Source organism: Chiloscyllium plagiosum, unplaced genomic scaffold (assembly GCF_037043375.1).
Source record: "Chiloscyllium plagiosum isolate Xiang-an unplaced genomic scaffold, Cpla_swu_hap1 HiC_scaffold_32, whole genome shotgun sequence".
Classification (NCBI taxonomy): domain Eukaryota; kingdom Metazoa; phylum Chordata; class Chondrichthyes; order Orectolobiformes; family Hemiscylliidae; genus Chiloscyllium; species Chiloscyllium plagiosum.
Genome location: NW_028270170.1, coordinates 39,250,988 through 39,268,524, shown reverse-complemented (window position 1 = coordinate 39,268,524; position 17,537 = coordinate 39,250,988). Strand labels below are relative to the sequence as shown.

General features: G+C 41.4%; 1 protein-coding gene across 1 annotated transcript in view; it reads right to left on the bottom strand.

Moving 5' to 3' along the window:
* The window catches only part of LOC122540015 (vesicle-fusing ATPase), a 283,493-nt gene that overhangs the window by 107,934 nt on the left and 158,022 nt on the right, over window positions 1–17,537 (bottom strand). Inside the window, exons 16-17 of the mRNA XM_043675302.2 lie at window positions 15,635–15,701; window positions 5,379–5,458 (exon numbers count right to left, since the gene is read on the bottom strand). Of these exons, the coding sequence (XP_043531237.1) occupies window positions 5,379–5,458; window positions 15,635–15,701 (147 nt within the window). The remainder of the gene's footprint in view (window positions 1–5,378; window positions 5,459–15,634; window positions 15,702–17,537) is intronic.

Here is a 17,537-nt window from a genome sequence, read left to right as displayed (position 1 = left end):
TGTGATGTTTACCTTGCTCCAAAAGGCAGGTTGGTAACTTAGTTATTTTAAAAAGGTATGCAGCCTCTGACTTAACCAGTTTGGTTTTAACAAAGGCCAACCATATTTACACAGCTTCATGAATTAGACCAGGAAGATGAGGCGCATCTTCCTATCTTCTCATTAAACCCACCAAGGTAACTGGGCCTCCCTACCCCATAAGGTTGGAAATCATGTCTGCCCCTGAAGCAGAGTCCTCAAGCCAATTAAGCTGACTTCCAGATAAGAAACCTGACAGATCTGAAAGATAACAGTAATGGAATTAAAACTCCAAGATATCTGGTTTCCCTGTTAAAAAAAACACTGCCTATATTTAACTTACTCCTGTAAAATTCAGGCCATTAATTCACTCGCCAGCACCATCATGTTTCGTATTTTTTCCTGTGGTTCACACAAGCCCCATTGTTTAACCCAAAATTTGTGTAGCTTTCTCCTCACTCAAGAAATGTCATCACCATCATGTACTTAGCTTGCTTCCTGTAACTGTATCGAATGATTCCCCTTATTTACTACCTATAGTACAGATCTCCATATTTTTGTCCATTTCATCTGGAAACATTTCTCCCAAGTTCCCCACTAGAGTCAATAATGATTATCTTACGTACCAGCATGCAAGTTTCAGACTGATTCTCCTACACCTCTTTTCAAAGACCTCAAAGAGGTAGGTACAGTCTGAACTTGCTCTTTTTCTGAAGATAAGTGCTCCAATCTGTCTTGAAAATTATAACAAAGCTTTGGTATCATCCTTATAAAATCATCTTTATAGCTTCCCCAGTATCTCTATCAGTTTTACAACAAAGATGTGGAGGTGCTGGAGTTGGACTGGGGTGGACATGGTCAGCAATCACACGACACCAAGTTATAATTCAAGAGGTGTATTTGAAATCACAAGCTTTCAGAGCACTACCCCTTCGTCAGGTGAAGTGAAGACTTCAGGTGGAGGCTTCACCAGACGTAGGGGCAGCGCTATGAAAGATTAGGTTTATTTGAAATCGCTTCATGTGACTTCTGACCTTATTTATGTAAAGCAGAGATGAGAATTGTTCACAGCACTCGAGTGTAGTCTACCCAAGTTGAATTTTGGACATGGCCAGGGAAAATCACTACTCCCCTGAGTCGCAATGACATGAATGGTGAGTAAATGTGTCTTGCAATTTGGGTTATTAGATGAATGCTGGTTATGACTCAAGAACTTCTGGAACTTACTTAAAAGGCATCAGAGGATTATTCATACCCACGCAAATACTTGGTGAAAGTATCATTATTCACGTAAATGTTCCACTCCCTCAATCTAAACTATGTGCTCATCCTAAAGTGGGGCTAGAGCTCAGAACCTTTGGCCACAAAGCAAAAGTTCCAAATTTGAATTTTATGTTTGTATCAATTGAGAATAATGCATTCCAGAAAGCAAGTATCTTCCTTATTTACTTAGTAGGACTGTAGCTACTTCAATCTCCTCTTCTTCATTCCTAGGCTGGAAGCACTTCATGCCACACCTAAGCAACTCCTTACATTTCCAAGATCCAAATCAAAACTCATCACATCATCTCTTCCAATTCATGCTTTGGCAGGACCTGGAAAAACTATCCATGAAAGACAGGAAAATACACAATTCTTCAGTGTTTCAAGATCTCAATGCCCCAAAATGCTTTACAGCCAATAACGTACATTTGAAGTGTAGTCATTGTTGCAGACTAGGAAAGGCAGCAACCATTTTGTACAGAACAATGTTGGATGAATAGGATTGAGAATTGATCAATCCAACTTAGGCATCAGTTGAGAGATATTAGCGAGAACAAGGGACATGCCTTGCTCTTCTTCAAGATAGTGCCATTGTTAGTCTATGTTCACCTGAATGTAGATGTGATTTCAGTTCAACATCTCTGTCAAAAGACATCACTTCCAAAAATGCAGTAATTGATTAAGTTTTCTTTGCTTACAATTACAGAGTTTGAAATAAAAAAGTAAACTGATAATCACTGAAAAACAACTTCAATTTACCACATCTCTTAAAGTTTGTCACAACTGGCATAACTTGCATCTTTACATAGAAAACTGCCTCTTGAGGCAGGATCATAAATTACACAATGAACTTTGCTCCTGCCCCATTTCTCAGAATGGAAATCACTGCAGCTTTAACAAATTTGCACAGGTAATTTTCAGGAATTACAAGTGAAAATGCAAAAAGTTAACGGACAGAATGCTGACATACAGGATTTGAATATAATCAGTTATCCAGCAAAAGGATTATTGGTTTCAATAACGCTCATTACTGAGCACCAATATTTTTCTCCAGCTGCTTCTTACTTAGTTTTGCATCGATAAAACCTTTGTGTATAATCCCATCGGCTGACCTATAATTAACTGCACTTTGCCAGACGCTTGAATTTACTTGTAAGATTAAACCACTCATTAAATCCTAAAAAAAAGACTTTTAAGCTTTAGTACTTCACAGAAGGCGACCGTTTTCTTTATTTAAAGTAAAACTTGAGCTGTGCAATTTGTTTCGATAAGATCATCTGCCAGAATTGATAAAATTTTACATATTTTCAAAAGCACCAATACTTTAAGCTCAAAGCCTCCATAAATGAGCAAATATATTATTTTTTTAAACCTTTTTTATTTTCGGGAATGACCTTGCAATTGCACTGAAATCTCTGTCATGGCACTTTGTGGTATGGAGGATACCAGAATATTCAGTTTCTATATCTGACCTGCATGCAGCTTGTTGCTTCTAAGTAAAATTTCAGGATGCCAACATTACGCTTGAAACTGTTAAATTGGGGAAAACTAAGTTAACAGTTTCCACTCCTTACCCAATGATCCATGTCAGAGTGCAGATGCAGATACCAAGAGAAACCAGTCAGTCACCCAACTACTGCAAAGTCATTGTTGAGGTGGTGACTGGCTCCTGAAGAATGGTAATCAGCAAAAGTTAGCACTTTCAGAAAGACAGATGGATGGAGAAGGAAAAGCAGATGATGTGCTTTACAGTAAAAAGTTTTAACAGCTGCAGACTTCCAAAATGGTGAGGATGATCTAAAAGGAAAGAAATCTTTACCAAATAGAACTCAGTGAAATTGCTGAATGTCACCTTTTTTTGGAGAAAATCACCTGTAAAATAGTTTATAAAAGGAACATGATACAAAGAATTGCAATTTAAAACTAACCTAAGGCTAAAGGAAACACAAAATAATGAACAGCTCATTGATGTATTCCATAAGAATTTAAAAGACTTAATTCTCATAACAATCTTTGTATCTACCCCACCAATTGAATCATCTTCTCTAGCTTTCTTTTCAGTTCACAAACATGGGATTCTTTTTGGTTCTGAGCAATAAACAAAGGTCACCTATGATATCACTGTCTATGCCCTTCTGAAACCTTCAGCACTACTTTAAATGAACTCTGCTCTCCACTATTCTAACACTTTCTGATTGGGTGATGTGGAGGGATGGGGTGTGTGGGGGTTGTTGATAGGAGGTCAAACATCAAAACAAGTCGAACCCTTATCAGCCCTGTGCTTGTTCATCCATATTAAGCAAGAGTTTTTCAGCATCTTAAATTATCATTCTCCGGTTTAAATCCCCTCCATGGCCTTGAATTCCCTTTCTCTATAAAATGTTCCAATTCTACAGCTATGCATTCATCAACTCTGTAGTTTTACACGCCTCTCACTCCTTCATCCTTAGACCAGTTGGTGAACCATCAAGTCATTTAAGGCCCAAGCTATAGAATTTGTCCCAAATCCCTTTGATCTCTTTACTTCCCTCTGCTCCATCAAATACATTCTTAAAACCTAATTCTTTATCCAGCACTTGTATTCACTAGTAACATCTCTTCATTGGCTCCACAAACATTTGTTCATCTTATCATACTTCTAAAATGTCATGGAATGGTTTGCCACGTAAAGGTGAGTTGTTTTTATAACAAAATGATGGAAACCAAACATCTTTCACAAGATTGACACTGGAAACCATGCTAATCAGATATCCCTGGTGAGAGGGGTAGGAGCTTCAGAATCTACATTCCATGGCAACACAGCAGAAGTATGAAAAGGGCAGATGGAAGGATGGATGTACTTGTGAAAGCACCACATCAAGAGTTGAATAAAGTAGAATACCACATGCAAATACAGAGACAAATCAAGAACTGCTTGGTTCACCGCACATAAATTAACAGAAGCATGCAACAACTCAGACTGATCAAACACAAAATGCTTTTCACAAAACATTAAAAGACGACTTAATTCTCATAACAAACTTTGTATCTACCCCACCAATTGAATCTTCTTCTCTAGTTTTCTTTTCAGTTCACAAACATGGGATTCTTTTTGGTTCTGAGCAATAAACAAAGGTCACCTATGAAACCTTCACCTATCATCTTACAAGGCAAGTTGAGAAACCAGAATTTCATTACACTGAAATTCAGAAAACTTCCTCATATCTTTAAATCACGCAAAATGTAATGTTGCATTAATCGCTGGTGCCCAAAGTATGTTCCAAACAGTCACTATTAGAAGACAGTGCTCCCAACTGGTAAAGCAAGCTTGATGTGACACAGACATATAGACCAGAATAATTCCAAATGACACCCTGGATGTGAACTAAATTTGTCAATATCAACTTCAACACTACAATAGTGCTGCTTGGTCAAAAAGTGAAGTAGAATACATCACAAAACGTTTCAGCTGTATAGAATCTGACCCTGCACACGGTTCAATGGGTAGCAATGTTACCTTGGAGTTTTAAGGTCTTGAGGAGGAATTAAATTCTGCAACAGATTCTTGGATACATTATCTCAGTTGATAATTCTATGACCAGAGGTGCCATCTTTCAGATTCTGCACCCTTTGGTGAACATAAAGAGCCCCCTCTGATATCCTAGCAAATATTTATCATACAACCAAAACAAATTATCCAGTAGTTATTCACATCACATTCTGCCAGACCTAGGTGTACACAGATTTAGTTGCTATATTTCATATTGTACATAATACATTAAATCAAGGATTTAATATGAATTTTAATGACTGATTTGTACTAAAATCCATTCTGGAGACATACAGCTTCTGAAAAAGCTTGAGGCTAGCTAAAACAAGCTTTCACTAAGCCAAAACGAGCATTTACCTTCGGTTTAACCCATAAGTTTTTAAGTCTCAATGAATAAACAATTCTCTCATTTCCACTACATGTCTTGAAGAAACTACTTAGATGAACTGAGAAGTATGAATTCAACAACATACATGGAAATTCCAGGAAGAGTTAAAAGCCATTGCGGTATTGAAAACATGATAAAATAATATGGAGTCATGTCTAGTTTAAGCTATGTTTCACTTACATGAGGAGATGACTTCTTCAGCAGGACCAGTAGTGCTTGAAGTACCAGGTTTGAGAAGCGTGGGCCAATTGGAACATAATCTGAAATCAAACAGATTAATAGGTTTTTCGGAAAAAGTTATAATTCCTATACTCTGCTCCCCAAATCCTTGGTGAAATTTGAATCCACGAATATCTGGTCCATCAGACAAGTTTCTATTCTTTATAGGGAACATGTACAAAAGCGCAGATATATCTGATCATCCATCTTTTGCAGTATTACAGCTAAAATTGTCTGGATTTGTCTTTACTCAGGGATCAACACTCAGTAGCAGGGACCTCAGTCAACTTTCCATCTCCGATATTAGAGTTAACCTAGATTTTGGTCATGAACAACTCCCCACTTTTGTAGCACTTTCATTCTATGTGCCACCTTCAAATAAGTGACAGGGCAGCTTAGGTTCACAAAACCCTCAGGTCACTGCTGCTTGATAACGCCAACTTTGGTGAGTGGTTTCAAACAAATGTTAACTCTCCCTTAATTTTGTTGCCTTGCAAATTTTATCTTATGAGTCTACTATTTTAGTTCTGTAATAAAGAAACAATGAACAGTACTGCACAGAAGCAGGCCCGTCAGCCCACCAAGACTGCCTTGGCACGTGATGCCTTTCTATATAAAAGGCCTTTTGCCTCAATGCGGCCTCACGTCTCTCGGTTCCCTGCTTATTCATGTAGCTAACAAGATTCCTCTTAAATGTTGCTATTGTATTTGCCTCCACCACCTTCTTTGGTAATGTATTTCAGGCACTTACCATCCTCTATATAAAAACTTGTCTCTCATCTCCTTTAAACTTTCTCTCCTTTATCTTAAATCTACATCTTCTAATAATTGACATTTCTACCTTGAAAAAAAAACTATCCATTCTATCCTCACCTCTGATAATTTTGTAAACTTCTATCAAATCATTCCTCATCCTGTGATGTTCAAATTTAAACAAACCAGGGGGTTTGTCCATCTCTCCTCATAGCTAACACCCTCCACCTGGGGCGGCACGGTGGCATAGTGGTTAGCACTGCTGCCTCACAACGCCAGAGACCAGAGTTCAATTCCCGCCTCAAGCAACTGTCTATGTGGAGTTTGCACATTCTCCCAGTGTCTGCGTGGGTTTCCTCTGGGTGCTCTGGTTTCCTCCCACAGTTAGGTGAATTGGCCATGTTAAATTGCTCATAGTGTTAGGTGAAGGGGTAAATGTAGGGGAATGGATCTGGGTGAGTTGCTCTTCGGAGGGTCGGTGTGGACTTGTTGGGCCGAAAGGCCTGTTTCCACACTAAGTAATCTAAGCAAACCAGGCAATCTGTTTCTGTAACCTCTCCAAAGCCTCCACATCCTTCTGGTAGTCTGGCAACCAGAACCAAATGTGACTGAATTAAAGTTCTGTTCAGTTGCAACATGACTTGTCAATTTTAACACACTGCATCCTGACTGGCAAGGACAAGCATGACACATGGCCATCTTGACTACCTTATCCACTTGTGTTGCCACTTTCAGGGAACTGTGCACTTGTACACCTAGACCTCTGTATGTTGGCGCGACTAAGGGTGGGCCCTTTAGTGCATACATCATCTGCCATTTCTCTGCCCAAATGTCAAACCTACCAATATTACACTGTATCCTCTGGCAAACTTCCTCACGAGCCACATCTCCCCAAATCCTTGTGTTGTCTGCAAACTTAGTCAGACAACTTAATTTCTTTTCCAAATCATTTACATAAATTACAAACAGAGATCCCAGGACTGATCCCTGGTCACCATTAGTCACAGATCTCCAATCTGAAAAACACCCTTCCACTACTATGCTCTGTTCTGCACAGAAGGTTTAAGAGCAAAACTCAAGTTGACATTCACTGAGCGTATTACTGAGAGAGTGCTGCATGGTCAATGAATGATAAACACATAGCACACAGTCATAGCACACAGCTGGTCATCACTTAGGTTAGCACATCTCAGTTAGCCCTCCAAAGGAATCAATTAATCCAAGTCCAGTGCCCTGCATTTTACCCATAGCTCTGCTCTGCTATATTTTCCTTTTCAGGTCATAAGTAAATTCTCTTTTGAAAGCCTCAACTCACTTTGCCTCCATCACATTCTCAAGCAATGCATTTAGACCCTAACCACTGTGAAAATGGTTCACCTCCTGTGCCACAGCTTATTTTGCTAATTCCCTTAAATCCATGCCCTCTGGTTCCTGATCCTTCTGCCAAAGGCAACAGTTGCTTCCCATCTGCTCTATGTAGATACCTCATGACTCCAAAAAACTCTACAAAATTTCTTCTCAATCTTTGTTTCTCTAAGCAGATTAGTCCTGTATACTAAAGTCTAGGTCATCAATAATACTGATCCCTAGGAAACTCCATTATTAAACTTCCTCCAGTTTACAAAACAGCTGTTTACCAGTACTCAGCTTCTTGTCACTCAGTCAATTTCACATCTGTGTTGCTACTGTTACTTCAATTTCATGAGCTCTAACTTTATGTTAGGTTGCATGGCACTTAATCAAATGCCTTTTGGAAGCCCATATACACCATACCAACAGCACTATATTCATCAACATTCTCTGTAGCTCATCAAAATACTTCAAGTTAGTTAAACAAAATTTGCCCTGAACAGATTCTTGCTGATTTTGCTCAATGAATCTAACTTTCACAACTATTAAAGTGACTATTAAAGTATCTTAAAATATTTCTATAAAAGGTACCCCACCATTGAAGTCATACTCCTTTGTTCGGTTATAGATTTGCCTACTACTCTTTGAGCCCAATTTATCTGGGCCAGATTCATTCTTACTCTTTGTAGGTGGCTTTCCCTAGTAAATCATTATTACTCTGGATTAATCCTTTAACTTTTTCCAACCCATCTAAACTTTGTGTCACAATGAACATTGTCCCTTTAATGTTCCTCCACTGCCATTTGATCCATATTAGAGGAGGTCGCTGTACACATTGGAACTAACAACATAGGAAGGACAAATACAAAGTTAGGCAACGATTTAAAAAGGAGGTTCTCAAAGGAAGTAATATCCAGATTAGTCCTGGTGCTATGAGCTAGTGAAAGTAGGAACAGGAGGAAAGAGTATGAAAGCATGGCTAAGGCGTTGGTGCAGGGGAGAGGAATTCACATTTTTGAAATCTCTTCTGGGGTAGAATTGACCTGCATAAGGAGGACAGATTACACTTCAATTGGAAGGGGACAAATATGCTGGCAGGGAGATTTGCTACAACTGCTCAGGAGGATTTAAACTAGTAAGATGGAGGAGTGTGACATAGGGATATAGTGAGGAAAGAGATCAATTTGAGACTGGTACAGTTGGGAAAAGGAGGGGGTCAAATAGTCAGGGCAAGGAGTACAAAGCAGTGAATAAGTTAATGAATGTTAATAAATAAGTTAATAAATGAAACTGCATTTATTTCAATGCAAGAGGCCTACTAAGGATAGCAGATGAACTCAGGGAATGGTTAGGAAAATGGGACTGGGATCTCATAGCAATTACAGAGACGTGTCTCACGGATGGACAGGACTGGCAGCTTAATGTTCCAAGATACAAATACTACAGGAAGGATAGAAAGGGGGGCAAGAGAAGAGGGGTTTGGCGTTTTTGATAAGGGATAGCATTATGGCTGTATTTAGGGAGGGTATTCCTGGGAATCCATCCAGGGAAGTTATTTGGGTGGAACTGGGAAATAAGGAAGTGATGATCACCTTATTGGGATTGTTTTAGAGACAACCCAATAATCGGTGGGAAATTGAGAAACAAATCTGTAAGGAGATTGGATCTATAAGAGTAATAGGGTGGTTATGGTAGAGGATTTTAATTTTCCAAAAAAAGACTGGCACTGCCACAGTGTCAAGCATTTAGATGGACAGGAATTTGTTCAGTGTGTACGAGAAAATTTTCTGATTCAGTATGTGGATGTACCTACTACAGAAGGTGCAAAACTTGACCTACTCTTGGGAAATAAGGCAGGGCAGATGACAGAGGTGTCACTGGGGGAGCACTTTGGGGCCAGCAATTATAATGCTATTAGTTTTATAATAGCGATGGAAAAGGAGAGACTGGATGTAAAAGCTGACATTCTAACTTGGAGGAAGGTCAATTTTGATGGTATTAGGCCAGAACTTTCAAAAGCTGAATGAGGGCAGATATTTCAGGTAAAGGGATGGCTGGAAAAAGGGAAGACTTCAAAAATGAGATAACAAGAATCCAGGGACAGTACGTTCCTGTTAGGGTGAAGGCAAGGCTGGTAGGTGTAGGGAATGCTAGACGACTAAAGAAATTAAGGTTTTGGTTAAGAAAAAGGAGGAAGCATATGTCAGGTATACACAGCAGAAATTGAGTGAATCCTTAGAAGAGTATAAAGGCATTAGGAGTATACTTGAGACGGACATTAGGAGGGCAAAAAGTGGACATGAGATAGCTTTGGCAAACAGGGTTATAGAATCCAACTATGTTAAGGACAAAAGGGTAGCGAGGGCAAGAATAAGGCCCCTCAAAGATCAGCAAGGCAGCCAATGTGCAGAACCGCAGGAAATAGGGGAGATACTAAAGTAGTATTTTGCATCAGTGTTCACTGTGGAGAAGGACATGGAAGATATAGAATGTGGGGAAATGATAGTGACATTTTGAAAAAAGTCCATATTACAGAGGTGGTGGTGTTTGAAGTCTCAAAACATAAAGGTGGATAAATCGCCGGGACCTGACCTAGAATTCTGTGGAAAGCTTAGGAAGGGATTGCTAGGCTCCTTGCTGAGATATTTGTATCATTGATAGTCACAGGTGAGGTGCCAGAAGAGTGGAGATTGGCTAATGTGGTGCTACCATTTACGAAAGATGGTAAGGAAAAGATAGGAAACTATAGACTCGTGAGCCTGACATCAGTAGTCAGCAAGTTGTTGGGAGGAAATCCTGAGGGACAGGATTTACATGTATTTGGAAAGGCAAGGACTGATTAGGAATAGTCAACATGATAAGTGAAGAAATATATGGGCGGCACGGTGGCACAGTGGTTAGCACTGCTGCCTCACAGCGCCTGAGACCCGGGTTCAATTCCCGCCTCAGGCGACTGACTGTGTGGAGTTTGCACGTTCTCCCTGTGTCTGCGTGGGTTTCCTCCAGGTGCTCCGGTTTCCTCCCACAGTCCAAAGATGTGCAGGTCAGGTGAATTGGCCATGCTAAATTGCCCGTAGTGTTAGGTAAGGGGTAAATGTAGGGGTATGGGTGAGTTGCGCTTCGACGGGGCGGTGTGGAGTTGTTGGGCCGAAGGGCCTGTTTCCACACTGTAATGTAATCTAAATATTGGGGCAGTGGCTACACCTGAAACACTACAGGTGTAATGACTTCTACCTATCTTCGTCCTCTGTCCAAAAAAAGAAATACCTCTTGTGGAGGGTTGGTGAGGTAAAGTTTTTTTTAAATCTCTTTTGGCAATTTAGAGCAGAGAGGATGGAAGCTAGGGAAGTTGCATGCTCCTCTTACAGGATGTCAGAGGGAAAGGTCACCACTGGTGAGCCTGCTGACTTCACCTGCAAGCAGTGCACCCAACGCAATCTCCTCACAGACTGCATTAGGGAACTGGAGCTGGAGAAATTTGGATCATTCGGGAAGCTGAGGGGGTGATAGAGAGAGGTTATAGGGAGATAGTCACACCTAAGTTACAGGATAAAGGTAGCTGGATGACTGGTAGGAGAGGGAAAAGGCAGTGGCAGTCAGTGCAGGGATCGCTTGTGGCTAATCCCCTTAATAGTATACCACTTTAGATAATGTTGTGGGGAGGGGAGGGGCCGGGGGGGGGGGATACTTACCAAGGGAAAGCCTAAGTGGCCAGCTCTCTGGCACTGAGCCTGGCTCTGTGGTTCAGAAGGGAAGGGGGAGAATAGGAGAGTGATAGTGATAGAAGATTCAATGGTTAGAGGAACAGACAGGAGATTCTGCAATCACGAATGAGACTCCCGGTTGGTATGTTGCCTCCAAGGTGCCAATTCAGGGATGCCTCAGATTGACTTTACTGGATTCTTAAGGAGGAGGGAGAGCAGCCAGAAGTTGTGGTACACATTGGTACCAATGACATAACTATGAAAAGGGATGAGGACCTGAAAAGTGAATCAAGGGAGTTAGTTTGAAAGCTAAAAAAGGTCAGATGAGCAGAGTAGTAATCTCAAGATTGCTACTGGTGCCACAAGCTAGTGAGGCTAGGAACAGAGAGTGAGTGCAGGTGAACACATGGCTGCAGAGCTGGTTTTAGGAGGGAGGGCCTCAGATATGTGGATCATTGGGTACCTTCTGGGGGAGACGGGAGCAGTACAAGGAGGATGAAATGGAGGGGTAGCAATATCCTGGGCAGAAGGTTTGCTAGAGCTCTTAGAGAGAGTTTAAACTAGTTTGCCAGAGGAATGGGAATCGCAGTTATGGATCAGAGAATGGAGTAGCTGGTGAACAGAGTTGAGACTGTGGTGCTGGAAAAGCATAGCAGGTTAGGCAGCATTTGAGGAGCTGGAGAATCAATGTTTTGGGCATTAGCTCTTCATCATATGCCTAAAGTGTCGATTCTCCTGCTCCTCAGATGCTGTCTGACCTGTTGCGTTTTTCCAGCACCATGCTCTTGACTCTGATCTCCAGCATCTGCAGTCCTCACTTTCTCCTAGTTGGTGAACAGACAGATATAGTGTGCAGAGAGTCTGTGAAGAAGGGTAGACAGTTGATAGGGCAAAGTTGCAGTAATAGGTTGATGGGTTGAAGTGTCAGGAATAAGGGTAATGAACTTAGAGCATGGATCAATACTTGGAACTATGATGTTATAGCCATTACAGACACTTGGATATCACAGAGGCAGGAATGGTTTTTGGATGTTCCAAGGTTTAAATGTTTCAAAAGTATTGGGGAGGGAGATAGAGGATGTGAGGGACTGGCATTGCTAATCAGGGATAGTATAACAGCTGCAGGAAGGGAGGTTGTTGAGGAGGGTTTGTCTACTGAGTAGAGTATGGGTGGAATTCAGACTACACTGAGCAACATTATTACAATATTTTCCTCCTTTGGTCGATCCAAATAGATGTGCACTTTTTACACAGTCATTAAACAAGCCCTTGGCTGTCCTCACAGGCAGATGTAAAAAATCTCATGGTAATATTTCACAGGAGGGCAGGAAGTTCGCCCCAATGCCTGGCTCATACTTAACCCTCAACCAACACAACAGTGGATCTGGTCATCATCTCATTCTTGTTCATTGGGCACTCTGCATGCAAATTGGCAGCTTTGTTTCCTACTTTATACACTGATATTATTTCAAACCTGGCTCACTGACAGTATAATAAAAGCAAAATACTGTGGATGCTGAAAATCAGAAACAAACACAAAATGGGATGGTGTCATGGTGGAGTGAAGACATTTTTACAGGTGATGGATTAATGTTAGAGGGTAGCACAGAGAACAGTCCCTGTGAAATACAAGCAGGGGAGGGGAAGATCATTTGCTGGTGGCATGCTGCTGGAGGCAGCAGAAATGTAAAGAATGATCTTTGAATGAACAGACTAGTGTCGTAGAAAGTGAGGATAAAGGGAATCTTATGATTGTTCTGGAAAGGACAGGAGAGGTGAGGACAAAAGTGCAGGAAATGAATCAGACAATGGGTCCATTCACCTCCTCTATCCTCATTGTTTAACAGCTCAAATACTCCAGTTGAAGAAGCGTTTTACTTGTACTTGTACTGTACTCATAATGCCGTCTCCTTTACAGTGGCAAGACCAAATGCAGACTGGGTGGCCACTTTGCAGAACACTTCTGGCTATCAGTAGGAATGATCCTGATCTTTCATTTCAACAAAGCCTCTTACTCTCATGCTAACCTTTGTGTCCTGGGCCTGCTGTAATGTTCCAATGAAGCACAATACAAGTTTGATGAACAACACTCTTTATAGTCTTTAGGACTCAAAACTGAATTCCACAACTTCAGTGCCTGACCTAATGTTTTCCTTATATTCTTACTAACCTCTCCCCATCCCAGCCCCCATTTTCATCCTTTCACACCTTAATTTACACCTATTATACACCTCTACTCGTCTTTCGCCTCAGTTAACAAGCTTTTGCCTTTTACACTGGGCCTCTACACCATCTCTTACCCTCCTTCGCCTCAGTCAAAAGTATAAAAAAAAGAAATTTCCAATTCCTATTAGGTCTAAAGATGATTCATATCAGATTTGAAGTGTAAGAAACTGCAATCCAGTGACTTGAGCTCACAGCCAATGATGGCTACGCAACTTGCATCATTATACTGTCCACATTCCAATACCATGAAAAGGTGTTTAACTGTCTGTGATAGTCCAAAAACAACAATTTATATGGAATACACACAAATAGTATCCCTTAACCTTTTAGCACGGTGTTCAGACACATATTCTAGTAAGCAACATACTGGAATCCAACCAGTAAACATAACTACTTTGACAATGGGTCCCTGGCTGAGAGGGATTCCCAAACATGATCTAATTGAGTTACAATTGGAATACACTGCCATAATCTTATTTAGATCCCTGGGCAGATCCTCAGGTTCAGAGAAACGCAGAATAGGAGCAGGAGTAGTCTGGACCAGTGGGCATAATCTCAGAATAAAAGGGCACCAATTTATCACTGAGATGAGGAAGAATTTCTTCTCTCAGAGGATTGAGCGTCTTTGGAAGTCCTTGCCACAGAGAGCTGTAGAGGGTAGAGTCCTCATGCACATTTAAATCTGAGATAGATAAATTCTTGATTAGAAAGGGAATCAAGGAGTACAGTGAAAGGGCAGGAAAATGGATGTGAACAACGTTGAAACAGTCATAGTCATAGATTCGTACAGCACAGAATCAGATCCTTTGGTCCAACCCGTCCATGCTGACCAGATATCCAAAACTAATCTCGTCCCATTTGCCAGCACTTGGCCCATATCCCTCTAAACTCTTCCTATTCATACCAGAAGCATTTTAAATGTTTTAATTGTATCAGCCTTCACCACTTCCTCTGACAGCTCATTCTATACACACTACCTTTGATGTGAAAAAATTGCCCCTTAGGTCATTTTTAAATCATTCCCCTCTCACCCTAAACCTATACCCTCTAGTTCTGGACTCACCCAGGGAAAAGACCTTGTCTACTTACCCTATCCACGCCCCTCATGATTTTATAAACCTCTATAAGGTCACTCCTCAGCCTCCAACACTCCAGAGAAAGCAGCCCCAGCCTATTCAGGCTCTCCCTTTAGCACAAATCCTCCAACCCTGGCAACAGTCATGATCTTAGGCAATGATGGTGCAGGCTCAAGGGGCAGAATGACCTACTCATGTTCCTATTTCTTAAGCTTCCAGTTGGTTCTGCCATTTCAAGTAGATCATGGCTGATCTTTCTCACATAATGCCCTTATTCCTTCAATATCTTGAAATTTATCAATTTTGGTCTGGAATATATTCAATGACTGGGCCACCACTGTCCTCTGGGGTACAGGGTTCCAAAGATTTGCTACCCTTTAAATGAAGAAATTAGTCCTTATCATAGTACTATGATGGCGGCACGGTGGCTTAGTGGCTAGCACTGCTGCCTCTCAGCACCAGGGTCCCAGGTTCGATTCCAGCCTCGGGTGACTGCGTGAAGTTTGCACATTCTCCCCGTGTCTGTGTGGGTTTCCTCCGGGTGCTCCGGTTTCTTCCAAAGGATGTGCTGGTCAGGTGAATTGGCCATGCTAAATTGCCCATAGTTTTAGGTGCATTAGTCAGAGGAAAGTGGGTCTGGGTGGGTTACTCTTCAGAGGGTCAATGTGGACTGGTTGGGCCGAAGGGCCTGTTTCCACACTGTAGGGGATCTAATCTAAAAAAAATCTAATCTAAATTAACAATCTTTTAATCTGAAACTATACTGTCTGGTCCTAAACCACATCTTGTCAGCCAGGAGAAACATCCTTCCTGCATCTACCCTTCCGAATCTTGTCAAAAGTTTGTTTCAGAGCGCTGGTTGACCTGTTGGGTTAGCCATTATCATATATGTCAGTGCCCTCACTGCAGCCTCAGATCTCTCACCCATGGCTTCAATGTTTGACATGAAACTAATGCATTTATGAAACATAACTAGTACTGGTAATTTGACAGTAGCTACTTCCAGTCTATTGTGACAAGTGGCTTCTTGGGTTAACCGCAGAACAAAGCCATGTGCAAAGTTTGAAACAGTCAAGTACCTTGGTAGGCAAGATATCTCTCTGCTTACCTAGCAGTCGCTCAATGTCATCAACCACAACACAGCTCAGTTGAGACTTGTATGCATCCTCAAAGATCTGTCAACACAAATTAATAGATAAGATTATTAAATAATACATCAGTTAGGCTTGTGGTAACATATCTGTCTTTGTAAATGGAAAGGTTCTACAGTGAAATGTATATTATTCTTCAGTCTAATGTTTCAATGTCCTCAACAAATTTCAATAACATTGTTATACACTCTGCTCCTGCCAACAAACTATATTATACTCTACCTGGCAATCATTCCTCAGGTTCATGATAATGAAACTTGTTAAGACCTAAGGTCCAATTTCAGTATTTTGTACCCAACATTTATCAAAGTGCCAAAACATGTATGATCCAGAATGTTACAGGTCAGAAAGTTGACAATGCACTGAGGGCCATGGCAGCTCCATCTATCCTCATCGTCCTTTCTCCCCTACATCCTGTGAATATTTCTTGAACTATTATTTATAATTTCACATTCAGCAAAACCCATCTCGCTCATTAATGTCCCTCAGGGAAGGAAATCTGCCTTTCTCACCTGATCTAGCCTACAAATGACTTCAGATCCACAGCAAAATGGTTAACTCTCAGCTGCCATCTTAAATTGCTGAGCAAGCCACTCAGTTGTCTCAATCACTAGGAAGTGTCAATAAAGAAATGAAACCAAAAGATCATCTGGAATCAACCTAGGCACTGGAAAAGACAACTGGTCAAGCGACAGCCTGACATAGTCATACTCATTGAATCATACATTACCCACAACATTTGTATAGAATTTACAAAGAAATTGGTCTATATTTTATACAAGCCTTCTCCCAACTAGATTACATTATCTAGCCAGATCCTTTTTTTAGCACCTCCCATTCTAGCTTCCCTTTTGATTCAAGTACTGAACAGGAAATCTAGACGAGTTCGCTAGCACCGTCATGGACTTCATAAGCAAAGGCGTGCCAAAGAAATCAATCCATATGTTCCCCAACAGAAACCTTGGATAAACCAGGAAATCCACTCCCTACTGAAAACCAGGCATGCAGCATTCAAGTCAGACAATCCAGACCAGTACAGAAAATCCAGATTTGAGTCCGCAAAGCCAGAGATGCCAAGAGGCAGTACCGCACTAAGTTAGAGACCCAAAGCAACCATACTGACTCCTGCCACCTATGGCAAAGCCTAAACAACATGACCGGATACAAAATGAAGCAGAATTAGATAATGGACAAAGACACAATTCTCCGGATGGGTTCAAGCAGAATGCCAGTGGTGCGGTGTCACCTGCTCCCTCCGTCACTACAGCAGATGTCAGATCGGCCTTCCTGGGAGCCAACCCAAGGAAAGCAATAGACCTAGACAGAACCCTCGTCTGTGTGCTTAGATCCTGTGCAGACCAGCCGGCAGAGGTATTCACTGACATGTTCAACCTCTCCCTTCTACAAGCCGAAGTCCCCACCTGCTTCAAGAAGACCACCGTCTTCACAGTACCTAAGAAAGCACATGCAACATGCTTTAATAACTACTGCCCAGTGGCTTTGACCTCTATTATCATGAAGTGCTTCGAGAGGCTGGTCATGCACCACATCAACTCCAGCTGCCCTGCCTGCCTCAATCCCCTGCAATTTGCCTACCGACATAACAGGTACAGCAGATGCCATTCCCCTAGCCTTGTACTCATCCCTGGAACATCTGGCCAACAAGGACACCTACTTCAGACTCCTGCTTATCGACCACAGCTCTGCCTTCAAAAACATAATCCCTTCCAGACTGATCGCAAAACTGAGACCTAGATCTCAACTCTGCCCTCTGTAAATAGATCCTCAGCTTCCTGACCCATAGACCATGATCAGTGAAGATAGACAACTATACCTCCTCCACAATAACACAACACTGGA